General features: G+C 39.8%; 1 protein-coding gene across 7 annotated transcripts in view; it reads left to right on the top strand.

Annotated features, from left to right (window-relative positions):
• The window catches only part of ATG7 (autophagy related 7), a 246752-nt gene that overhangs the window by 62762 nt on the left and 157352 nt on the right, over nt 1-26638 (top strand). For 4 of the 7 annotated variants that reach the window (XR_006735172.1, XR_006735175.1, XM_045551459.1 and 1 more), the window contains 5 exons: nt 2834-3028; nt 4807-5010; nt 7368-7483; nt 11477-11552; nt 25998-26078. Coding sequence is in view for 3 of the 7 variants with exons in the window: in XM_045551459.1 (XP_045407415.1) it covers nt 2834-3028; nt 4807-5010; nt 7368-7483; nt 11477-11552; nt 25998-26078 (672 nt within the window). In the remaining 4 variants the exon portion in view is untranslated. Of the gene's footprint in view, nt 1-2833; nt 3029-4806; nt 5011-7367; nt 7484-11476; nt 11553-12290; nt 14265-17540; nt 18083-22059; nt 22087-25997; nt 26079-26638 lie in introns of those variants that run through there. The other 3 variants (XR_006735174.1, XR_006735173.1, XM_045551461.1) reach the window with 3 other exon arrangements.

The following is a 26638-nucleotide window of genomic DNA, read 5'->3' as shown; positions in this document are numbered from 1 at the left end:
AAGCTTCTTAGAGAAAGCATCTTGGTGGTCTTGTGATAGGTAAAGATTTCTTAGGACCTAGTAAATACTGACCATTAATGAAAAATTTTATAACTTTTACTTTATCAAAATTTAAAACTTCTGCTTCTCAAAAAATGCCATTAAGAGACCAAACTGAGAAAACATTCGCAGTACATATATTTGGCAAAAACCTTTTATCCAGAATACGTAAAGAACTCCTACCACTCAAAAATAAAACAAACCAGCTTTACTTTTTTTAAGGGACAAAAGGCTTGGACAGGCATTTACTTCATAGTAAGCATCTATGAATGCCCAGTGAACACATGAAAATGCTCAACATCAGTAATCTTCAGGGAAATGTGAATTAAAACCATGGAGATATATCCTTACACACCCACTAAAATGGCTAAAATTAAGAAGACTGGCAATGCTAAATGTTGTCAGGCTGTGGAGCAACCAAAGCTCTCATACTTTGCTGGTAAAACAACCACTTTAGAAATCAGTTCTGGCTGTTTCTCATGAAATTAAACAGACACCTACCTAATGACCCAGAAAGTACACTTTTTGATATTTACCTAAGAGAAATGAAAACATATGTACACTAAAATACTTATGCAGAAATGTCCATAGGCAACTTTATTCATATGAGGCAAAATGTAGAAATAACCCAAATCACCATTAACAGGGGAATGAATAAACAAATTGTGGTATAGTCATACAATAAAAAGGAATGTACTATTGATACCTAATAATACAGATGAACCTCAGAAGCATTATGCTGAGCAAAAGAAGCCAAACACAAACAAGAATACACTCTGGGATATCATTTACATGAGGTTCTAGAACAGGCAAAACTAATCTATGGCTTATAAAGTCAGAAGAGTAGTTGTCCAGGGATACTGGGAATTGAGTACGAAGGGGCACAAGAGCATGTTCTGGGGTCATAGACATATTCTGTATCTTTTTTTCTCCTTTTTTTATTCTGTCCTTTTGTTGGGTCAAATTAAGCCACAGGCTACACAATGTTCTTTATCTTGATAGGTGTATATAATGGTTAATCTTCAGTTTGTCAAAATACGTTGAACTGTACATGTGAGAGCTGTGTATTGTACTTTATGTTACACCTCACCCTGGCTACATCTTTGAATCATCGGGGGAGTTTTAGAAAATATTGATACCTGGGCTGACTTTCAGAGATTCCAATTTAAATGTTCTGAGGAAAAGCCTATGCATTAGGAATTTTTAAAACTCTCTAGATGGTTCTAATGTACAGACAAGGTGGAAAACCGCTGTGTTGAAATTTGCTGAATTCCAGCCTCGAGGGTGTGGACCTAACTGATGGGCTCCTACAGCAGCTTACTGGCTGAAATTTTAGCACGTAGAGATTCATTTAGGTTAACAAAGTTTATGTGGGTAAGGATCAATTACTGTATTATTCGAAAGTCTAGAATTGGCATTGGATAATTATCCTTCCATCTTGGTGTCATTAAAATGTATACTTAATAGCTTTTTGGATCAAGCTACCACCATTTAAAATGCTTTGTCAGTTGTAACATGCCAGTAAGCTGTTACAGGTCTTATTATTACTGTAGTTGTTTTTATTATTGTTTATTATAGTATTTGGTACATGGTAGATGTACAATACTTAGTGAATTAATGAGATCCTGATAGTTGTCTTTGTGATGGTGTTCTTGTTAAAAGGGACTGGGTTGAGAACCTTTCTTCTTTCTGAAGTCCTTTCTGCTTGAATTCCAGGGATTAGGTTTAAGTTGATGATAAAGAGAAAATATCTACAATCTACAAATCAGATTTTCCATTGTAAAAAGACCTACTTGTCCTGGCCCCTGAGCTATTTTTCCAGTAGGTGAGGGGTTTGGGGAAATGAATGAAAAGCTGATGTTTTCATACACTCACCTGTGACCATATGCAGGGGCTAGCTAAGGGTGCAGTTTGTGATTGTAGAGTACTTTTTTTTCTGTGGAAAGTCAGTGTCCCTGGCTTCATTAGCACACACATGTGACTCACTGTTAATGTGCCGAGACCTTATGGAGGGGCACATGGTAAATTAGAGCTGTTCTAAAGCTCTTGGGGAAAATCCTAAGTCCGCACAGTTTAGGAGAACTCAGGTTGCTGGGCAGCTTCTACTTTTGGACAGAGAATGAAGCCTCACTTCTATACCACACTCTGCTGTCACCCACCCAACCTCTTCTCCCCTTCTCCCATATCAACACGCTCCTTAGTAGATATTTCTGGCTGTAAGTTAGCAAGTAAAGTTTTTAAAAAATGTGTATACTCCCGAGAGGATTAAGGCATGACTATCAGTCGGTCTAAACTTATGTGAATTTATTAAATTATTTTTGCTAGAACACCCCATTTGGAGATGTTATACACTAAGGAAATGGAGGGGAGGGTAATTTGGGAGCAAGAAGAGAAAGAGAGACTGGCTGGAAAGACTCTACTTGAGCAGGCAGAGGGTGTTGAGACAGGTTTCTTGGCCTCAGATGGTAGGAAAGGCCCATAGATACAGTTTCCTCTAGTGCCCTCCTTACCTCAGACGGGAAGTGCCCTCCTTTATTCTGGAACTGTGATGCGCATGTGTCTGCTTGCTACCTTATCCTGCCTCAGGGGCTGTGGGTGACAGGTTGAGGTGGTCTAGGATGCACAGGTGAAGAAGGTGGAGGGCACAGGTAGGGTGAAGGAAAAGCAGCATAATTGCGTACAGGGAAATTTCTGGTACAAGTGACCATGTATACATGCTGGTAGCTGTGGGGAAGCGTGGGCTCTGAGATATTGCCTGTACCTGATACATAAGTGTATCTGGGTGTTTCCATAGAATGCCAGAGGGTTCAACATGAGCATCCCCATGCCTGGACATCCAGTTAACTTCTCCAGTGTCACCCTAGAGCAAGCCCGCAGGGATGTGGAGCAACTGGAGCAGCTCATCGAAAGCCATGATGTCATTTTCCTGTTGATGGACACCAGGGAGAGCCGGTGGCTTCCTGCCGTCATTGCTGCAAGCAAGAGAAAGGTAGAGTAAGCTGGGTGAGGTGGCACGCACCTGCATCCCAGCTACTAAGAAGGATGAGGTGGCAGCATTGCTTGAGGCCAGCCTGGGCAACATAGTGAGACCCCATCTCTAAAAAAAAAAAAAAGAGAGAAAAAGGTAGAGTGTTGGGGCACTCATCTCTGATTGTGACTTAATGCATCGCCACTCCAAAGGGAGAAGTGCTCCCAACCCTTCCCCACCCCAGGAAAGAGATGTGACTTGTATGACCTCGTAGCATAGTGCCAAAGGCTTTCATTGCAGACTCATGTCTTTGCCTGACACACCATCACCCAATATAATAGGTATTGTCCACTGCTTAATTTTCATAACAATCCTTTGAGGTACTCTACGCTGGAAGGTGTACCATATTACATGAAAATGCAAGCTCCCAGAGAACAGAGACTTTGTCTTATTTACTACTATTAATATTTGGATAGTGACAACTTCCAAGGGCCAACAGTATTGAACAGTTCACTAAGTCATGGTACATATCTGTGATGGAATAGCACGCAGCCATTCACAGTTATGTTTTCAAAGGATTTTAATAATATGGAGACTACCATATTATGTTAAATAAGCAAGACACAATATTGTATATATTTTATATCAATTAGGTTTATATATAAACATTTATATATGCCTTCCCCTCTGACCCCCTGCTCTATTGAGAGAGGAGAGGGAAAAAGGCAAGAAGAAGGAAGAAAGAGAGGGAGGGGATGAGAGGGAAAAGGGAAAATAGTAGGATGAAATGCCCTAACTATTAATAGTAATTATTTGACCTATGGGTAATGAGTGATTTTTATTTACATTTCTAATATGGTATTTCTTTATTTTTCAAACTTTCTCTGTGATCAGAAATTTGGAAGAACAAGTTAAATTACAACTAAGAAAAGTTTTTATAGTATAAATGATAAAATCTGTCCCTTAAAAATCTATGTGGGGCTGGGCGCGGTGGCTCACACCTGTAATCCTAGCACTCTGGGATGCCAAGGCGGGTGGATCGCTCGAGGTCAGGAGTTCAAGACCAGCCTGAGCAAGAGCGAGACCCCCGTCTCTACTAAAAATAGAAAGAAATTTTCTGGCCAACCAAAATATATATAGAAAAAATTAGCCGGGCATGGTGGCACATGCCTGTAGTCCCAGCTACTCGGGAGTCTGAGGCAGTAGGATCGCTTAAGCCCAGAAGTTTGAGGTTGCTGTGAGCTAGGCTGACGCCACGGCATTCACTCTAGCCCGGGCAACACAGCGAGACTCTGTCTCAAAAAAAAAAAAAAAAAAATCTATGTGGAGGGTGAATTAGATGGTATGTGAATTATATCTCAGTAAAGCTGTTACAAAAACAAATCTATGTGAACATGACAGAATATAGCATAATGGTGGAAAGAATGGGTTTGAGAACTCTATAGACTTGGTTTTATATACCTACTTCTAACCAAATAGGTGACCTTGGGGAAGTTGTAGAATTAACTTCTCTGACTTTCAGTATCCTCATCTATAAATGAGATATGTTTGTTAGGAGTTTGAAATGAAAGTAAATGAGATAGTTTATGTCAATCACATATTAAGTCTTTTGTACTTAATAAGTCCTCAGTGTTCAGTAGCTTTTATCATGATTAGCTTTTAGAATCTAATTACACTTATATGCAAAAAAATATTTTAAAAAAGTTTAGATTTTTAACTTTTTCACCAAATAAGGAATTAGCCATGACTTGAAATATATGTGTCTCTAAACTCTGTTTTTTGTTCCTTGAAACCTGCAGCTGGTCATCAATGCTGCCTTGGGATTTGACACATTTGTTGTCATGAGACATGGCCTGAAGAAACCAAAGCATCAGGGAGCCGGGGACTTGTGTCCAAGCTACCCTGTGGCATCTGCCGACATCCTGGGCTCATCACTTTTTGCCAACATCCCTGGCTATAAGCTTGGCTGCTATTTCTGCAACGATGTGGTGGCCCCGGGAGATGTAAGTAGATTTCTTTGTAGTTCCAAATATTTCCTATGACCATCTTGGGCACTGAGGCAGAGAGACCAGCTCTTTCATTGAGACTAAATACTGTCTTTTAACAAAGAGAAGAATTCTCCAGTTTGGGGAGAATGGCATTATCCCACTGTGAGCCTCGATTGGCATTATCAACTGTACAGCTGTTTTTTGTTCACCAGTATAAGTACAGTTACAAACCATTTTTGTGGAAAACTCAGTGAGGAAACCATAGCATAGACTGGTTCCTGATATCACTCAGCATTGCTCCTGTGCTTGTCTTAATAAAAAGAGCATTAAAAATGAGGAATCTAGGGGCTGGGTGTGGTGGCTCATGCCTGTAATCTTAGCACTTTGGGAGGCTGTGGCAGGAGGATTGCTTGAGGTCAGGAATTCAAGACCAGCCCGAGCAACAGTGAGACATCATCTTTACTAAAAATAGAAAAAATTAGGCTGGGCGTGGTGGCTCACGCCTATAATCCTAGCACTCTGGGAGGCCGAGGTGGGTGGATCATTTGAGCTCAGGAGTTCGAGACCAGCCTGAGCAAGAGCGAGACCCCGTCTCTACTAAAAATAGAAAGCAATTATATGGACAACTAAAAATATATACAGAAAAAATCAGCCAGGCATGGTGGCTCATGCCTGTAGTCCCAACTACTCGGGAAGCGGAGGCAGTAGGATTGCTTGAGCCCAGGAGTTTGAGGCTGTGAGCTAGGCTGATGCCATGGCACTCTAGCCTGGGCAACAGAGTGAGACTCTGTTTCAAAAAAAAAAAAGAAAAAATTAGCCGGATGCAGCGGTGCATACCCATAGTCCCAGCCACTTGGGAGACTGAGGCAGAAGGATCACTTGAGCCCAGGTGTGTGAGGTTGCAGTAAGCTATGATGACGCGCCACTGCACTATACCCCAAACGACAGATTGAGACCCTGTCACCAAAAAAAAAAAAAGCGAGGAGTCTAAAGACCCAGATTCCATCCAGCCCTTTACACTGCCTCACAGGTAATTTTGAATAAGTCTCTTAGGTTCCCTGTGCCTCTGCAAAATGGGAGTGGGGCATAGGCTAACAGATTTAGCAAGTAAAAATACAGGATTCCCAGCTAACTTTGAATTTCAGATAAGTAACAAATAAATTTTTAGTCCCATGCAATATTTGAGACCTCCTCATACTAAAAAATTATTTATTGTTTATCTGAAATACAAATTTAACCGCACATCTTGTATTTTATCTGACAACCCTACTAGGGGAGGGAAGAATAGTTGCCCTGTCAACTCACTGTGCAAAGTGGGTCAAGTGTGAAAGTGCTTCAAACAGCAAGACCACACTGTACAAGTATAAGATTCTGGAGCTCTCATGACACCACACAAGCTAGTCTGTAGGAATGTTTTTTTATTAGCAGAACAGATAATTATTTCCAGTGAAGCAAAGCAGAGATGTTTTCTGTACCCTCCCTTCCATTTTTCCTTTCTTTTAAAACTTGTTTCTTATTAACTCAGACCTCTTTTGGATGACTGGCTTTTATGTTTTCTCAATATAATGGAAATTTCAGAGAAGATAACCATTCTCTTATGTGAAGAAGGGTGGCTTGATTATGTCCATCATGGTGTTATCATATACAACTGGTCTTGCTATTTAGTTATTGCCAGCAAATTGGATTAAGGGTCCATTGCCATGAAGTCACATCTGTTCATAAGGTCAAAATTATCTCTAATACCTCTTAATTTGCCCACAGTTGGAAGGTTAGAATTTCTTTGGTTGAATCTGTGAAGGCTTGTGTTTGGAGCCATGTTGTAGAAAAAAATACTTATAGTTAAACCTTAGGATCATACTCAGAGTGAGAAGATGCCCATGTTGTTAGAGGCACATCGGAAGTGAGGACTGCAGAAATAGTAAATTACTGCTCCCATCTTACACTCTGAGACATTAACTCAATGAGAATGGCAGGGTGAATCACCTGCACTATTCAAATTGTTATTCCTCTCTGTGTCTATCCTTCTGTCTGTCTTGTAACTACCAAGCACAATGGAATTTAATTGAATTAGTTAATGGCGCACATCATGCAGCTGAAGCTAAGCCCCCTTTTTGATTGATATCACCCGATATTTAATTTGTTTAAGCTGCTAATCCTTTTAAGCACATTACCTCATTTAGTTACCTAAATTGTATATTTTGTTTATCTTGATAATACCAAGAAATGATGTTATTTGAGGCTGGATATTCTTTGCCAACAATGAGCATCTGGTTATATTTTAAAGCTTTATCATGGAGGAGTTTCATGCTTCAGACAGCTAGAGTTGAGTGGACTAGAACTTTCAGCACACTTTACTGATTGTTTCTCTGCAGTCCACCAGAGACCGGACCTTGGACCAGCAATGCACCGTGAGTCGCCCAGGACTGGCCATGATTGCAGGAGCCCTGGCAGTGGAATTGATGGTTTCTGTTTTGCAGCATCCAGAAGGGTGAGTTGGGTGGTAGGAGATGGGTGTTTAAACAAAGAAAGCTTTTATAGGCACTTGTTCTTCAGTGTCTCCCTTGGCTTTTGCTCGGTCTGACTTTTCTGAGAATTTTATTGCTCTTTCTATCCTCAAAAAAACAAGACTAAAAAAACCGGGTCTGGTTCTTTGGCCTGAAAGAAGTTGTCTTGCAATCTTTGGGGCTACATCTCTGCATCCTTCTGGAGTTAAATTCTTCTAAAGTTATTTGGAAACTGATAATGAGGAAGAATAAAAATTTTGGTAGGAACCTGAGGACCTTCATGCTTTTATTCTGTTAGTAAGTTTTGGTTTTCTTATCCCTGAACACTTGTAAGGGAATACAGAAATCATTGATGTTAGAAATTGTATTCAGCTATATGTATCAGAGATCCATCTTCAGTGATGTAGCCAAATGAGGCTGTATCTTTCTTATGGAGCAAGAAGTTCAGAGGCAAGAAGTCCAGGGCTGGTACAAAGGCTCCATTATGATATCAGGATTTTGAGTTCCTCCTTCTCACTTAGCCACTCTTAGCTTTCTTCCTTATGCTTGTCACCTGTGGTCACAAGATGGCTGCTTACCTTCAGTATTGCTTCTGTATTATAGTTTAGAAGAAAGGCATGACTAAAGGATAAAAGTTGCAGTCAGCTGAGTCTGCCCCTTTTTAAAGAGCTTTCCTGGAAAAGTAACTCATTGATTTAATTCCTGTATCACATGGCCACTGCCAAGTGGAATTTTTTTGGCTGGGCACATTGCCTCTCTGAATAAAATTCTGATAAGGTAGAAAAGGAGAATGGATATTGGATGGGCAACCAGCAGTGTCTGCGCACTCATTTTAAAATTTTCTTTATATTTTAAACCCCAGGCAATATTATTGTTACATAATTGGTATTTGTTTAGTTTTGCTAACACATTTTTTTCTTAAAATATTGCTTCTGCCGTATTCTCTCTTTCTCTTTTCCTTTTGAGACTCCAATTGCATGTCAGCTAGAATCAACCTATGTGTCCTCCATGCTTTTTTGCTATATTTTCAGTCATTTTGTCTTTCCTTGCTTCAGTCTGGCTATTTGTTTTTGACTTAGCTTCCAGTTTAGTAATTCTCTCTTCCTCTATGTATAGTATGTGTTAAAACCATCCAAGTTTTTAATTTTATTATTATGTTTCAGGTCTAGAATTTCCAATTGATCTTATTCTCTGCTGAAATTATGATTTTGATCTTTTTGATTCCTTGGAAACATTTAATCATGTTTTTGTTTTAAGTCTTTATCAGATATCTCCATTATCTGGATCTCCTATGGGTCTGTTCTTATTGTCTGTTGTTTCTCTTGGTTTTTGGTCACATATTGTTTCCTTATATAACTTTTTTAAAAGAACAAAAAACTTTTTGTTATGGAAAATGTAAACATATATGAAAGAAGATATACCTATATCTGTATCTCCCTTGTGTACATTGCCCAGCTTCAACAATTACCAACATATGGCCAATCATCATTTATTTATACTATCTATACTGCTATCCACATTTTTCTTCCTCTCACTGGCTTATTTTTAAAGCAAATCTAAGACATAGCATTTCGTTCATAAAAATATATCTTTTTAGTATATATTGCTACTATTTTTACAAGTAAAAACAAAGGCAATTCCTTAATATCATCACATACCCAATTGGTATTTAAATTTCCCTGATAATTTGAATCTCTTCGATTATTTTTTATTGAGTACTGAACATTATAAATGAAAAATTATAGAGATGATGTGATTTACATTTTTTTGGCTGACCACTAGGCTAAGTGCACTAGCAGTCCTAGAACACTTTAATCCAATTAGGGCTGGTCTATTTCTGGTTTACTGTACTCTGAGGAAGTGTGCCCTAGTGAGCCCAAGCTGAAGCTTGGGATGGCTTTCCTGGCTCCTCCTTATCAGCAGACCTCAATCTCCAGTCTTTCCCTCTAGCCCCATGAGTCTGCCAGTATTACTGTTCAACTTCTGATCCTATGGCTAGTGCTTTTGGAGGTCAGCAATCACTTTGTGGGGATAAGCCCCCCTGGCAGATACCTGATTTACCTTTACAGGCCTCTCTCCTCTCATAGTTCTTGGCTCTAGAATTCGTCACTATCTTGGTAGCTCTCTGATGCTTTCAAACATAGGTTTTTACACTCTGTCTAGTTTTTCTATTTATTCTCAATTGGAGGGTTGGTCCTGACCACCTAGTGTACCGTGCCACACCGAATTTTAAATATATTTTTTAAATTTATTACACTCTCATAATGTATTAGGCTTGCATGTGAGAAGAAAGAAATGAATGGGCTCGTGTTTTTTGTTTCAACTTGACCTTGGGCCTCTTAGTAGTCTGTATATCTTTTACGTTATATATATGTTATATTCCATGTACAAAAATTAGCACAATTGTGATCTGGACACCCTGTCTTCTCCAGACAAGGAGAAGATCTTACTTTATAACTTATAAACAGTAGAATTAATTCTTCTTCCACTAAATAGAAGTGAGGCAAAAATTAATTTATTTTATTATTATTGTTTTAGCCCCATACCTTGAAGACAATAAAAATTCACTTTAAAAATAGTAATTTAAAAAAAGAAAAAAGGAAAGGAAAGAAGGAAAAGAGAAGAAAAATGCTAACAATTTAAGATTCTCTCAATATCTGGCTAAGACTGTGCTGTCAAGTGTCAGATAGTCAAGCCAGACTGAAGTCAAACAGATGTTTACACCTAACTATATGACAAGTACACTATGGTTTATTTGGTTTTTCAAACATTTTTAGAATGTTTACTTTGTGCAAGGCACTGCTCTAAGCACTTTACAAATATCGCCTCTTTTATTCCTCATAGCAAACTGTTAGGAAAGAACTGTTATTATTAGTCCCACTTTTGATGGGGAAATTGAGGCATAGTGAGCATAAGTAAGTGGCTGAACTCACACAGTAAGTGAAACAGCCAGGATTTAGCCCAGCCAGTGTGGCTCCAAATGGTTTTTGATCACTGTGCTCTACTATTTATAATACAGGCAGGAGAAGATCGAATTTTTGAAAGATTTATTTTTCCAATTCTTAGAAAGTCAACATGCGAATTAACATGAATATTCTATTTATTGTGTGACTCAGAGATTTTCTCCGCAGTTGAAAAGATGGCCCCTGCGAGATTTTGGTAGCATACTAACTAGCACAGGTCCTCCGGGGTTGAATGAAAAGCAGCAGCATTTTTTTTTTTTTTTGTCTTTCTCTTAGCTTTGTCATCCACCTTAGCTATCCCTGTTGTTTAAGTTTAGTGCCAACTCCTGATAGCAAGTATTTGAGATAAAATCTTTGAGAACTGATTTTATTTTCCCTTGACCCTGTGTCTGCCACATTTTCCCTGGTCATAGATCAAAAACCAGGTCCTGTGCTGCATCTCTTCTGTGACACAAGTAAGCATCGCACTGTTGCTCGGGAAGGAGTGCGTTAGTTCTCCTGCCCAATTATTCTTCACTTTTATTTCTGCATTTTGGTAACATATATATCAACTAACCAAGTTAAGGTTAGAAAGTTCCCACTTCAAACTTTCAATATAAAAATGTGCTGTGGTGTTTTACAAGACTATCTCAGAGTAAGGGAGTTGATGTTTGTTGGCCTATCATGTGCCAAACGTTGCTTTTGACACTTTATCTAGTAAAGAGTATATTCTTAACTTATTCCTCACAACCGCCTTCTTCCTATTTTATAGATGATGGACCTGAAGCACAGAGAAGTTAAGCACCTTGCCTATAGTCACAAGCTCTTGTCTTTCTGGCTCCAATCCATGCATTTTTTTTTATTACTCTTCTTGCCTTCCCTCCCAGGGAAATTAGTTTTTTGCTAGCTTGTGCTGCTCAGCAAGGGCATTTTAGTTATCCTTATAAATCTTACATGGATGTCTGCCAGATCATCTTCACGAGTTAAACATAAACTTTGATTAAGTGAACAGCTTTAATTGTTTCCTTTCCTCAGGGGCTATGCCATTGCCAGCAGCAGTGACGATCGCATGAATGAGCCTCCAACCTCTCTTGGGCTTGTGCCTCACCAGGTTAGTGATTTGGAAATGAAATCACAATTCTCAACTTGATCCCTTTGGTGCAACGGGGAAAGCATGTGGGCTCACTTTGCTGTTGCATCAGCCCAGGCCACCTCATATCCACCCTACTTATCCTCCAGCTGGAATTTCAGTGGGGGAGCTTTATGACCACCTGGAAGGTATTTCTTGCTATGAAACAGTGATGAGAAGACATCACGAACAAGCAGCACTGCCCAGAGTCTTTGATGTGTTAGTAAGCTGACTAGAGGCTTCATAATGGCGCAGAAAAATAAAGAACAGGCTTTGGAATTAGATAATGGTTTAAATCCCAGCCCTTCAGTTATTAAGATGACCTTCCTTGGACAAGTCACCAAACTTCTCTGAGCCTTAGTTTTCTTATCCGTAAAATGGAGAAAGTAATACTGACCTCATCTGGTAGTTGCACAGATTAGGGACGATAGAAAGGGCTCAGGATCTGTGTATATCGTAGGCCCTCAATAAGTGATCCCTGCTATTTTTGTTGCTGTTGTTTGTTATTATTATTGACTCTCTACCCAAATAGAAAACTTTTATGGACAAGCGTGGGAAAACCATTAGAAGCACGCAGTATCACCAAAAAGCAAGATGTCTTTTCAGAAAAATAATCATAAGGAAGATCCATCCCTTAGGAACTGAAAAAGAAGAAAACAGTGAGGTGAAAAATTAGAATCTATGTCGCCTCTTCAGTAGTTTTCATTGCTATATTTTCAGAATGTTGAAGAGGTTTTCCAGGCTGTTGGAAATCATTTTTCTAGATTCCCTACATCTATTCTGGCCTATAACATGAAGGTGGTCCCCAATGAAGTGGTGATTGTGCCCATCAGTCCCATCTGAGGATCTGCAAGGACAGACTCAAAGATAAGTACAGAGAGCATAGTGTCTCCCACAGTTCACACTTGTCTCTCTCTCTCCTGTTGTCTAGGACAGCCCTACCATTTTTCAATTGAGGATGTGAATCAGAAGAGAAGAAATGACTTGTCCATGGTCTCAGAGAAAGTTAGTGGATGAGCCACAATCCAAACCTAAACTTGATGCTCTGCCTAGTGTTCTTTCAAAGGTTATGTGATTAGAAGGAGCCTTGGCCTGCACATTGGGAGATGTAGCTTCCAGTCGCTACCCTTGCCCTCTTGCACTAAGCCACCCATCATAGAACTTGTGTTAGTTCACTTAACCTCCCTGAGTCTCAGTTTCCATATCATTAGAAGCAGGTGCTTTACCTGGTGTCCAGGGATACATCTGACAAGGTCTTGTAAACCACAAAGCACTGTGAAAATGTGACTTTTCCCTCCTGCCTCACACAAGGTAGCATTTGTTTGACATGAATGTGTTAATCTTCTCTACAGAGACATTTCAAGTAGAATCCAATGGACACTGTAATAACCATCTATCATAAGGAAGCTGACCTCCAGGGCTGACCTCTGCTATTTATGCTTTCGTGTTTCATTAGAATCAGTTTGCAGGTCTCCCTGCCTTTCTCCTGACCTTGAGATGTGCCTTCCTCTCCTTTACAAATTTTATCCTGAGAAGGACCTTAATTAAATTTTCAGTCGTGCCTCTGCACTGGTTTCCTTCTTTAAGTCCTTTATGTTAAATTATTGCAGTTGTAATTTTCTCAGTGCTGAGGCCAGAGGGCAAAACAGTCTCTTTATAGAAGGGAGCCAGTGTCAAAATGCATGTGCTCTTGTTTTTAAAGTACTATGGCAACAAATCCCTCTCGGTGTTATTTATCCCCATTGAGGCTCCCAATTGTTTGTCATTCACCAACTCTTCTAGTTTTTTCTCCTCGTTTTCAAATGTCTCAGGGATTATTTTGGTTGTTGGCCATCTCTTCATTTGGCCTTTTCAAAGACTGAAGAATAACGCAGCCATATATGGGAAAAGCCCAGTGTGTGTGTGTGATTACTTGCTTACATTATTTCAAGTTTCAAGCCTTTATTTTTAGCTACTTTCTAAAAAAGAAAGCAGAGAAAGAACTTTAAAAATTAATCAGGGTTGTGTGGTCCCCATTTATAGGCTTTAAACAACCTTTTTTTTTTTTTTGTTAAGTGGAGTGAGTCCATTTATGCAACTGTGTTTGGATTAGGGGAACAGCGTTTCCACAAAAACACTGGGCTGTGTTGCAATGCCCTGTTGCAGACTCAGCACTTCCCTCCTCTTCTTCCTGGCTGTCTGAGACAAATGATTTCCTGTTGGGGAGGAACTTGGTCAACCCCTTTGTGTACTTTGTATGCAAAGAGTGACCAGTGTTTACTGGGCTCATTTTTCTCAGTTCCCCAAAGGAGAATGTTTATTAATTGGCCCCTGTGGAATCAGATACAGTAGAAAAGTGATAGCCCTTGGACTGAGAATCACAAGGCCCCCCACCAGCAGCTCATTGTGTAATTTGGAGAAAGTTTCTTAACTTTTCCTGCACTCTCTGGGTGAGACCTGGGAGGCCTGAGTATTACTTACTTGTTCTGTCTGTGGGACTGTAGGCAGAATTTGGCCCATCCAAAGATTGGCCAACTACAGAAAAAGGCTTGATTAGGCCCTGCAGTTCAAGGAAATTCTGCCTGAAAAAACCTTTTATTGAATTTGAAAACTGTGAAAAAACATTTAAGGTGAAAAAATAGGCTTATGGGTTTCTTGGTTTTTTTGGCTTTTTAAGTGTCTGACTCAATGTACATGAATTAGATTTTGCAAGCAGGTAGCAATAAGTATAAGCTATAATACTTTCTATAAAGAGAATGATTTTTCAAAAATCATTTTGTCAATGCATAAAATACATATAAATAATCACGAAAATTATTAAATGTATGATGTAATGAATTATCACAAAATGAACACAGTCCTATGCCCAGCACACAAATCAAAATAAAATGTTAACAAAGATCCCCAAAGCCCCCCTTATGCTTATTCCAATTATTATTGCCTCCTTCCTACAGAGAGATATGCAGCTCTTGACTCCCAACACGATGGGAGATGATTCTGAACTTCTGTAAATAGAAATCATATAGTATATACTCTTTGGGGTCTGTCTGCTTTTGCAGAGAGAACTTTTTCATTATAAATCTTAGCATGGTAGTGTTGTTCTTTTTGCTTCCCATCAACTGGATTCTTTTATTCAGAAAGAAAGAAAGTTGTCTTTTCCTGGGCTGGTGGCTAAACTCTGCATGGCCAGGCCCTTTTTCTGGTTCTTTCGTGGGAGGAGCAGTTCAGGAGTTACAAAATGTACAGGCCACTTGATATCTCTAGGAAGTTGGTTTGCCAGAGGGTAAGAGATCCTGAATGTAACAGAAACTAACAGCCTGCTTATCCTTTGGGTGGACATACTCAGAGAATGATAAAAACAAGGTAATGCTACGACAGTTGTCCAAACACCTAGGTCATTGATGTAGCTAGCAGTCCTGCTTTTATCCCAGTTGTGGATGAAACAGTTCACATTTTTTGTCTTTGGGTGAACGTACTATTGGTTAAAGTACTGATGAAAAAGACCCTGAATCTCTATGCCCTTCTGGGTTTGGACTTACCAACCCCATGGTTCTCTCAGGCTCTTGAATTCTTTCTTTTAGTTAGTTTCAGAAAAAGAGAATAAAGCCAAAACGAGGGCAAAATGCTGGGAAGGATCTGGCCTGGGAAACCTCTCATTGAGACAAATGCTGAGTTAGAGCTGGAGTCTCTAGCCATGTCTGTGCTGCTGTTTATTTGGCCTATCTGCACAAGCTGTGCTTCCCAAATCCTCAGGCCTTTAGCTTTTAACAACGACTCTCTATTGTGCTCAGAAATATTTATCTCAGTGTGCCCCTAGCAATATGGACAGATTGACTGCTGAAGAGGGAAGTTTTAGAAGATGAGCAGTAAGCACATATTTCCTGAGATGTAGCTCAGGAAAAGGAATTTCCTTTTCCCTCTACTTCTGTACTCGTCAGGTTGGCGATGATGGAAATGGCAGGAGAAATGGGCAGGCCACATGCTTCACCATATCAACTGTTCATCCTGTCTCCCTTCCTCCATCCAACCATCTCTTCCCAGACACTGACCCTGCACCAAGCACTATTAAGTTCAGAGAAGTTAAGTAACCAGCACATGGTCACTCTGTGTTGAGTTCCATTTGCTTTGGGGGTCATCTAAGGTGGTAGATATACCCCAAGCCATTTGGATATAGTAGAATCTCGTTCCAGCGGGGAGGCCCCGGGATATGAGGAAAAATCTGGGTATAAGATCTGACAATGTCTTGGATTCCTCTGTGAGGTCCTAGAAGAAGAGCGGGGATTCCCCTTCCCTAGAGGCTAAATTAGAGATAATGTCAGAGTTCAAAAGCATCTCAGCCTTTATCTCTTGTCCCAAGAGGAGTTGGGCTTAACTTTATAAGTTGAAGGATGTCACTTTGTCCCTTCAGTTTTCTCACCCAGTGTGGCTGTCCTGTTTGGGAGGTCCCATGTGGGAGGCAGCCTGAAGGCTTTGTGATCGTACAGATTTGTTTAGAATCCCAGCTTTTCCTCTTAATTTCACATTCATTATTTCATTTCACAAAATGATTTGAAGCAGCTCTTGCCACTTGTCACTGTGTGACCTTGGGCAGGTTACTTATCCTCTCTTAACCTCATGTTTTATATCTGTAAAACAGGGATAATATAATCCTGTACTGATTAACACATTAACCGCCATGTGAGTTGTATTTGACTCACACTAGTTTTGAGCCTGGGGCCTCGTAAAGCAAAACCTAGGCAAAACCCTGCAGTTGATTCGTGAAAATCTTGTTGATGTTCTTATTGTTACAATTAATATTGATGCATTAATTCTAAAAATGTAGATTAAATGAATAGAAGTCAATAAATTTTGTTTTTCTATTTATGTTTACCTTTAAATTACACTTAACCCAGACAAGAAAAACACTTTATCCAAATGAACTATTTTTCAAGTTTTCACATTATTTTTTATATTACTAATTTTCAAGTTTTTATATTACTTTTTTATTGAAAAAACACAGAAAACAATAAAAATAACAAATTTTTGATTAATTAGAAAGGATCATTTTGTTTTCAAAGTTTTAATTCTATTTTCGTAATAAAACACCATGGCCCCAAGGAAAAAAATTGTTTTTTCTAGTGTGGCAGTCAATGTGTTAAATTACATGTACTAAGCACTAGCACAGTTCTGGGCACATAAGAGACACTTGTAAATGTTTTTTATCTTTCTCTTTCACTTTTAATTAAAATAGAAGCTTATCTGCTCTCTTAAAAAGGAAGTTACAAAGACTCTCATGAAACTCTGGAAGCAATGCATGAATAGGGAATGGCTGGGAGGATTAGCTATTATTTTTAGCAATATCCATCCTGCAGTATTTTTCTAAGGATAAAGCTGGCTCATTTCCAGCTTAGTTCTCCTGCCCCTTGGTAACTCTAGTTCAATAATGAGAGGCGGGCCAGGTGGGAGCTGAAGCTGTTATCTGAAACAAAAACCACTGTGGTGTGCCTAGGGTTTTGCAATTGCTAAACTCTCCATTTGGCATCGAATTTGATTAAGACTCTTTTCAACGTCCAAGATCGATTTGGAGTTAGTTTTTATTTATGTAAACTCCAAGCTTTAGAAATATTGCCAGGCCTGCTGGAAGCTGGTGTGAAGTTAAAGCAGCAGGTTCCAGTTGCGGCTGCAACTGTGCCTTCCCAGAATGGCTGTTTGTTTCTGGGCATGGGATCTTAGCTTCCCTTTGAGGCTTGGCTTCCAAGCTGATTTTACTCAGCTTAGGTGAAAAATTAGGTGTGGGTGGCCTAGAAGGAGGCTCCTTTCTATTCTGATCTGTTTCTTTTGTAACCAACTGGGCATAATTTTCAATTGATTGAGGATAATTGAATCCACATGATTCAATTGTTAAACCATCTAGGTGTTGAATTTTTGTTTTGGAGGGTGTTTTTTAAAAACTTTAAATTCCTCTGGCATTCTCTTTATTTCTTCCTTTCTTTTTATCTCTTTATTTTTCAGCTTTCTTCCCCAGGCTTTAGAGCTAGGAAGAACACAATTCAGATTCCTGGTTTTGCCACTTGGTAGTTGTGGACCCTTGGGCAAGACATATCACTTCTCTTGAGCCTCAAATTCCTTGTCTGGAGAGTAGGGGAAAGTCCACAGAATGGTATCGAGGCCACAACGAGATGCAGTGCTCCAGAGCGGTGGACACTGGCATGGCACTCAGCAGATGTCAGTGCCTCCCTCCCAACCACCCTCCCCTAGGGCATCATTTTCCACACTATTCCAGGACGACATGTCTTCCTGCACAGTGTCCAAGGTTAGCAGGGAGCAGTTGTTTAAGTGGAAGGGAAGAGGGAGAGGAGTGAGTGCTTTAGTAGGGGCTTAGGAGAGGCAGAGATAATGAGTGAGAAGGTGCGAGAGAGTTTGAGGAACTGAAAGGCCAGTTTACCTGTGAGACAGTGAGTTGTAGCAGCACAGTGGAGGAGGCAGGAAAGCTTAGGCCATTTTAAAGATTTGGACCTTTGGGGCCAGGCACGGTGGCTCACGCCTGTAATCCTAGCACTCTGGGAGGCCGAGGAGGGCGGATCGTTTGAGCTCAGGAGTTCAAAACTAGCCTGAGCAAGAGCGAGACCCTGTCTCTACTAAAAAATAGAAAGAAATTAGCTAGACAACTAAAAATATACATACAAAAAAATTAGCCGGGCATGGGGGCACATGCCTGAAGTCCCAGCTACTTGGGAGGCTGAGGCAGGAGGATTGCTTGAGCCCAGGAGTTTGAGGTTGCTGTGAGCTAGGCTGATGCCACGGCACTCTAGCCAGGGTGACAGAGCGGGACTCTGCCTCAGGAAAAAAAAAAAGAAAGATTTGGACCTTTAACCCAGGGACACAGGGAAGCCATTGAAAGCTGAGGCATGATATGATAAGATTTGGCTGTTGCATGGAGCATAACTCTGGGTATAAAATTGGAGTCATTTAGGATTCAATCGGAAGACAACCTAATCCAGAGATTCCGGTACCTGGCCTTCCATCGAAATCACCTTGGGAACCAGTTCATATTAATAATACACATCTCCCAGCCCATCCCAGAGCCACTGAGTGAAAACCTCCAGGGACATTAGGTATTTGAGAACCACTACTTTAGTCTGTGAAAAAAAGCTGCTTGGTGGCATCGTATGGGACAAAGTACTTAACTCCTCAAGGCAACACAGACCTAATCCTGCTCTTTGAACAAATCTTTGAATTTTGTGTTCCCACCAACACTAGCTGTGTTTCTAACAGGACCCTTGACAACTTGTCCCCAGCACACACCTCCAGCCCAAACAGGTGTTTCTGCCTGAGAGCCTTTGGGTGCTAATTAGACACACACAGGTGTGCCTAATGAATGCCGGCTGCTCTGCTGCTGGGAACAGCCTGGGAGCAAGGCCAAGTGACCATTTAAAGGCCACATTCTGATGCTTTCTGCATTCTGTGTGCCGTGTTTTCTCTCCCCTTGGTGAGGGCATTGTGTCCTGTCTTCTAAGGCCCTATTAGCCAAGCTCGGCTATAACCAAGTGCCTCATGTATGACAACAGGGATTTCCACTCAAGATGCTTTGCCCTTTGGGCCGGTGGGTGATGAGTGGGACTGGAGCCAAGAATATTTACCCCTCTCTATCATGGGGCGGGGGTAAATACTTAGGAGGTAACAAAGATATACATATTGTAGAGCTAGTTTATGCATACAATGCTCTTTTTCCTAGAAGCCTCCATAGGATGCTAATGTTGGCAATTATTTTGGGATAGAGGGATTGGGGCCTGTAGGTGTTACTGAAAGTTCAGTATGTGTTCCCAAGGCCGAATCAGTGAGAACACAAGGACAAGTGGTTTGAGGCAAAGGAAAGAAAAGTTTATTAATTTGCCAGCAAATGAGGAGGGCGACAGATGAGTGTCTCTGAAGACTGCCATCCTGCCTTTAAGCAGAAATGCAGGGCTTTTTAAAGGGGGGTTTCAGTGGTTTGAGTCTTTGTGACCAGTGTCACATACAGTGGCTTCGGGCTATTGTTCACCTGTAGTTGGTGGTTCTGGTAGACCTTATCTCTGGTGAGGAAGATCTCCTGACCTTTGTCTGGACAATTCTGTTGAACCATCTCCTGTGGTTTGAGATACTAGAAAACAAACAGCAAAGTATATTTTCCTGCCCCTTTGATTCTTGTCCTCAGGCAGGAATGCAGGTTTTAATTCCCAAAAAGGGTGGGGGTTTTTAAAGAGACAAATTGTAAAACATTTTGCCCATTTTCAGACTTTTACCTCTATTACATAGGGACTTATACTTTGCATTTTGTACCTTTCTGCACCATTTTGAAAAAGTTAATCAAGACTAAACAATTTTTAATCACCGTTTTCAAGGTGTGATTTATATATAGTAAAATGTACTCATTTTAATACGTGGGGGTTTTTTTGTTTTTATTTTTGTTAAGAGATAAGGTCTTGCTCTGTTGCCCAGGCTGGAGTACAGTGGCACCATCATAGCTCACTGCAGCCTCCAACTTCCTGGCTCAAGCAATCCTGCCTCAGCCTCCCAAGTAGCTGGTACTACAGGCGCAAGCCAGTATGCCTGGCTAATTATTTTTACTTTTTGTAGAGACAGGGTCTTGCTTTGTTACCCAGGCTGGTCTGGAACTCCTGGCCTCAGGTGATCCTCCTGCCTTGGTGTCCAAGAGTGCTGGGATTACAGGTTTGAGCCACTGTGCCCAGCCCGCTTTAATACATTTTGACAAGTGTATATGCTCATGTATAACCACTGCCACAAACGAGATGCACAATATTTCTGTCACCCCAGGAAGTTCCCTTGTGCCTCCTCCTAGTTTATATCTCCACCCTCAGCCCCAGGCAACCACTGATTCAACTTTTATATGGGCCACTGTAATCTCTTCTTCATTCTTTTCTGTATTAAGAGGGGAAAAAATGGTGCAAATTTTAAAAATAAACAAAATGTGCAGAGAGGTGGGCAAAGTTTGGCCCCTTTGAGGAATCTCTCTCTCTAGTCACAAAGCTTGGGGTGTATATTTGTGTAAGTGAAATTGGCAGTTTTTTCCCCCCACTAGGAATGAGAATGAGAAAACAGTATTCAGAGGAGTCTGTTTAAAAGGAAGTTAAATATTTAAATAATTTTTTAAAGACAGGAAAATGGAAGTAAATGTGCGGTGGCAGTGCAGGTTAGTTTCTGCTTGTTCTTTTGTTCTGTCATGTGCTTATTTTTATTATAGAAAGAGTTAAAAAAAATTTTTGAAAAGCTGTTTAATACCTACTTGACTATAAGGAGAGATTGACTGCAAAAATATTAGTAATAGAACAAGAGTTGAGAGTAAGCTGTGTGCCATCTCAAAAGTTAGAGAATTACCTTGAAAAAGAGGTTTTAGTTCCTATGTGGATGGAGAAATAACTTTTTAAAAAACCCTTTTAATTTAAATGTTAATTTAATATAGACTATATTTAATATAGACTAAATTAGGTGGTGTGGTAGTGTTATTTTTAGAAAATTTGGGAAGAATTAGAAGCTTGCTAAGTGCTTCCATTCATTTTCTGACAGCTAACAGGTGGTGTTGAGTGGTACAGAGCAAAGCACAGGAAAGGGTACATAAGGCTGGTGACTGAAAGCATCGAGTTTCACTTGCTAGCCTGATGAGAATCGCCTCGGGCTCTTGTTAAGCATACAGATTCTCAGGCTGCACCCCAAGCTTTTGAATCAAGTTCTGGGGTCTGCTTCTGGTGAGACAAGTTTAGAAAAACACTAAACAAGCACATTGCTTCATAGACTTTGCACACTTCTAAGCAGGAAGGTCATGGTGTATTTTTCTCCACCCAAGCAAGGGAACGAATCTTCTTTGATCGTTAGTTGGAGCCTGGTCTCTCAAAATAAGTGTGCATATATTTATTAGGACTTTGGCATAAGGTACCTGGAGTTTGAATTGCTCTGGGATTTCTATGCATGTCTAAGGTGCTAAAATTTTAAGTAGCAACCTCTGCTCTCTAAATTTTATGCAGTTCTTGTAAGATTGAGAGAATGCAGAGCCTATTGTAGAAATTCAGTGCATTTGTAGTACTTGGGATTTAAAGCATTGATGATAGGAAGGGCTTCAAATTGCCTGAAAAATATGAATGGTAAGTTAGAATTTTTCTGTGGTTTATTTGGGACCTGTTTTCTCTGTACAATTCAGATATGAATGATTTTGCAGGCTTTTGGTTATGTTTCACTAGTTCATTTCATAATTTTTTGAGTATGTCTTATGAGCAAATCTCTGCGCTGTAGGTAAATACCAATAGTTCAGCCTGTGTTTTATCCTCTAAAAGCAAGGGAGATAATTTTTTTCTTTTTTCTTTTCCTTTTTTTTGGAGACAGGGTCTTGCTCAGTTCCCCGGGCTAGTGGAGTGGCATTAGTATAGCTTACTGCAACCTTGAACTTCTGAGCTCAAGTGATCCTCCTGCCTCGGCCTCCCAAGTAGCTAGGACTACAGGCATATATGACCACATTGGCTAACTTTTTTATTTTTTGTAGAGAGGGGGCCTCACTGTGGTGCTCAGGCTGTTCTCAAACTTCTGGACTCAAGCAGTCCTCCCACCTTGGCCTCCAAAGTGCTAGGATTACAGGCACGAGCCACTGTGCCCAGCCAAAAAAGTAATTATAGCATACAAGCTGATCCTAAAGTTTATATGGAAATGCAAGGGACCTAGAATAGCCAAAAGAATCTTGAAAAAGAACAACAAAGTTGGAGGACTCGCCCTTTCCAGTTTCAAACTTACTACAAAGCTGCTGAATCAAGACAACTTAGTACTTGCACACAGATAGATATATAGATCAATGGAATAGAATTGAGAGTCCAGAAAAGCTCTTACATTTATGACCAACTGATGACAACTCAGTGAGGAAAGAATAGTCTTTTCAACAAATAGTACTAGGACAACTGGATTTCCGCATGCAAAAGAATTTAGTCCCTTATTTCATACTATATATAAAAATTAACTCAAAATGGACCATAGACCTAAGAGAGCTAAAACTGTAAAACTCCTAGAAGAAAACATCATAAATCTTCATGGCCTTGGATTAGACAATGGTTTCTTATATATGATACCAAAGACCAAGCAACAGAAGAAAAAAAAATGGATAAATAGGATTTCACCAAAGTCAAAACCTGTGGTGCTTCAAGAAAGTGAAAAAACAAACTGTAGAATGGGAGAATATATTTGCAAGTCATATATATATCTGATAAGAAACTTGTATCTAGAATATATAAAGGAGTTACACTTCAACAATAAAAAGACAACCCAATTTAAAACTTGGCAAAGGATTTGAATAGACATTTCTTCAGAGAAGATATACAAAAGGTCCAGAAGCACACATGGAAAGATGCTTGACGTGACTAGTCATTAGAGAAATGCAAATCAAAACCACAGTTAGATACCATTTCATGCTCACCAGGATGGCTGTAATCAAAAAGAGACAATAACAAATGTTGGCAAGGAAGTGGAAAAATTGGAACCCTCATACATTGGTAGTGGGAATGTAATATGGTGTAGTCACTCTTGAAAATAGTTTGTCAGTTCTTCAAAATCTTAGAGTTATCATATGACCCAATAATTCCATTCCTAAGTATATACCTAAGAGGAATGGCTAAATGTGGTATGTCCATACAATCGAATATTATTTGGCAATGAAAAGGAATGAAGTACTGATATATATTTAACATATATAATATAATATGAATGAAAACATTATGCCAAATGAAAGAAGCCACTCACACATGCAGGCAAATCAACAGAAATAGAAAGTAGATTGGTGGTTGCCAGGGTCTGAGAAATGGGAAGAATGAGGACTAATCACTTTTGGATTCTGGATTTCTTTGGGGGGACAGTGATAGAAATGTTCCGAAGTTAGATAGTGGTGGTGATTGCAAAACTCTGTAAATATACTAAAAATCACTGAATTGTACACTTTAAAAAAGACAAATTTGATGGCATATGAATTATATCTCAAACCTGTTATTAATTTTAAAACACTATTACTCAAGCTATTTTGAGCATACAGACCAAAAGAAGGATTTCAGATGGTGGAGACATTATTTCTAGGTTGAGTGGTAGGTAAATTGAGAACTTATAAAAGAGGTATGTTTGAGCTAAGTGGCTTTTAAGGAAGATGAGCATGTAAATATGTAGCTAGGTAACACCCTATTGCATTAAACAGAGGGAGAGAGCCCACCTGTGGAGGTGCCCTTAGGCATCTCTTGAATCAGTCTGAGAAGGATTTCCTCTTTTAAATTATCTAAAACTGGAATTACTTTGGTTAGCTTCTGGGCCTCCTGATACCACCTTGGTGAATTGGAAAGTCCTCACACACAGATACTATTGTACTTCATTTCCCGGGAAAATGAATCACGGTTTCCTAGTAAAGAGCTGTGGGGGGCTGCGAAACAATGGCGTGTGGGCCCTTGCTCAGCCAGTCGCCTCTTTTTTCTATTCCTCGCCACTTGTGGGGGGTTTTTTTGCAATTGTTTTTTGTTTTCTCTTTCCTTCCTCTCCATTTTTTCTCTTCCTTTTTGCTCCTAACCAAGTCTGCTTCTTCCCTGTCCCTCAACTTTACCTCCTCATCTCCAATCATGAGATAGTTCAGCACAGAAAATCACCAATATTCTTTGTGCGACATAAAGAAAGCTTGATGGAAGCTAAATGAGAGAAAACAGATTGCAGAAACCTTTCCACGAAACACATATGGAGGCATTCACATGTAGGCCATGTTAAAGAACATTTTAATGGGAAATATGCTAACTATGATAAAGTTCTTTTCTACATAAACTTATTATCAAAGTAATTGGGGTATAGAGGAGGCTCACCGGGAGCATTGTTTCAAGCCTGTAACTCCAGAGCTCATAAGGATTTCAACATTCCCATCTGCAACTTGCCATTAAAGTCTCTCCTGCCTTTTTGATGTCTCGTGTTTTAGTGTCCTGAATAGCAAACATATGACCCTTGATGTGCCTCAGGTACTGGATTATCAAAGGGTCACCACATTCCTGAGATACAGGGAACTAAAAGAGTGTTTCATTTTCAAAGGTTCACAATGAGGCCATCAAACTGATTCCAGCTACCTAATTTATCATCTCTACCAAACACTTTTGATCTTGGATTGCATTAAAATTACATAGCATATTGATAAGGACATTTTTTAAATTTCTACAGGCAGTCCCATCAAAGTTAGATTTTTTTCCTAAGGACAAGTATGCACATGCAAGTGCACTGTTGCAGTGAGGGCATGGAGCTGTTCAAACTCAGAAGTCTTTTTCTTCAGTTTGTCCAGTGTTTTTTGCCTTGTTTTGTTTTTTGTGGGGAGGATATTGGTGATAGGATAGTTAAAGGAACTGAGGTTGGATGGGTGGATGGGTTTATTCTTTTGTTCAATTCAAGTGAGGTTTTTAAAGTTGCAAGGAGCCCTGATATTGAAGAACAAAGCTGTGATATCTTGAGAGGGAAGGAAGGAGGGAGGAGGCCTGGGCCAGGTTTGGAGTCAGGAGGTCTGCTTTTGTGGTGTTTTTTTTTTTAAAAACCTGTCACCCAGCTTAGGAGGTCTACTTTTGAATCTTAGCTCTGTCACTTACTATTTACTCAAGCCAAGTTGTTTCATCTTTCTTAGCCTGAGTTTTGCCAGACTGAAATGGGACAGTTAGGAAGATTTGTGTTGTCTGCCATTTTATATGTTGACTCTTGTGGGGACTTTAGCGATTTTACCATTCATATTTTCAGTAATAATATTTTAATGATATATAACATTAAAACTCCCCTTTTGGTGTAAGTATAGTTCTAGAGGTATAATCTGAATAAATTAACTTAAATCATAGTTTGTGAAACCTGGTTATAGCTGATAGTCTGTAAATGTAAATCAGTTGTAGTCCAGAAGTTTATGCTCAAGGTGGTGCTGTTTCCCCATAAATTGGATGATGTTTTACATTTATTTTATCTCTATCTGTTCCAAATCAAGCAAATAACTGGATATATATTTAGGACCATTTCTGCCTTCCATGGTCCCCTTTCGAGGCCCCACCCAATGCCATATTGTAGAAATGCACATCTGTCCCGTATTCACTATCACACACATGGCACTCGAGTCAAAGTGTACTGGTTGATCTGTTATGTTTTTGAAGACATTTGTTAAAACAATACATATGAAGCTTGCTTTTTGTATAATGGAGTCAATTTGTTTTTTAGATCTCAAATATCCGAAAAGCTTGTAAACTCCGGTTTCTCACAGAACAAAGGACCTAATATAGTTCTTCCCCAAACTGATTATAGTACAAGGGAAAATATTCCTGTTGAACCTCGTTTTTGCTAGTAATCTCTGTCAGGACCACCATATTAATCATTTCCTCCTCCTTGTCAGAAACTAGACGTGCATTTTGTAGATGTGATCATTCTGTGCTTGATGTGAATTGTTTTGTTTGTTTTTAGATCCGGGGATTTCTGTCACGGTTTGATAATGTCCTTCCTGTCAGCCTGGCATTTGACAAATGTACAGCTTGTTCTTCCAAAGTAAGTCATTTTGCATTTGAGGGACTTGTTTTTAAAAGTGAGCCAGTCGGCATTTGACCTCAGCCTTACCAGCCAGCGCCATTGAAACCAACTAAGGGCCTTTTGTGGGGGAGGGGTGGGGTCTAAACAACCAGAAAGGACTTTCTTGCTTTCATTTATCTGTATTTGTTCTCATAGAGAAACCAGCCTGAGAAAACTTGATTTATAGTGTACAGAGAAAGACTGAGTTAGGTATTTTAGCCCTGTGTCAGTTCCTTCATCATGGAAATTTTGGCTTCAATTTGAGCTTTAGTGATCTTTGTTCCTCCCCAGAGGGTTCCCTCCTTGCGTGGACCCTCATAGAGCAATTTTTAAGCATTACGACAACGGTGGGGGATTCCAGGCAGTCTGGCTGTGTGTCTTTTGGAGATCCATATAGTGACAAAGAAAAAGTAAACAGATTAGGGGCCTGTTTGGGGAGCCAATAAAAAGGCCCCTTCAGCTTTGATCTTTCCAGAGGCTCTAAAAATAGAACTGGTATGTTGCCCATTGTAATGGGAAACGGCTGATGTATCTCAAAA

Source organism: Lemur catta, chromosome 5 (genome assembly GCF_020740605.2).
Source record: "Lemur catta isolate mLemCat1 chromosome 5, mLemCat1.pri, whole genome shotgun sequence".
NCBI classification, from domain to species: Eukaryota; Metazoa; Chordata; class Mammalia; order Primates; family Lemuridae; genus Lemur; species Lemur catta.
This window is presented reverse-complemented; position numbering and strand designations above follow the sequence as displayed.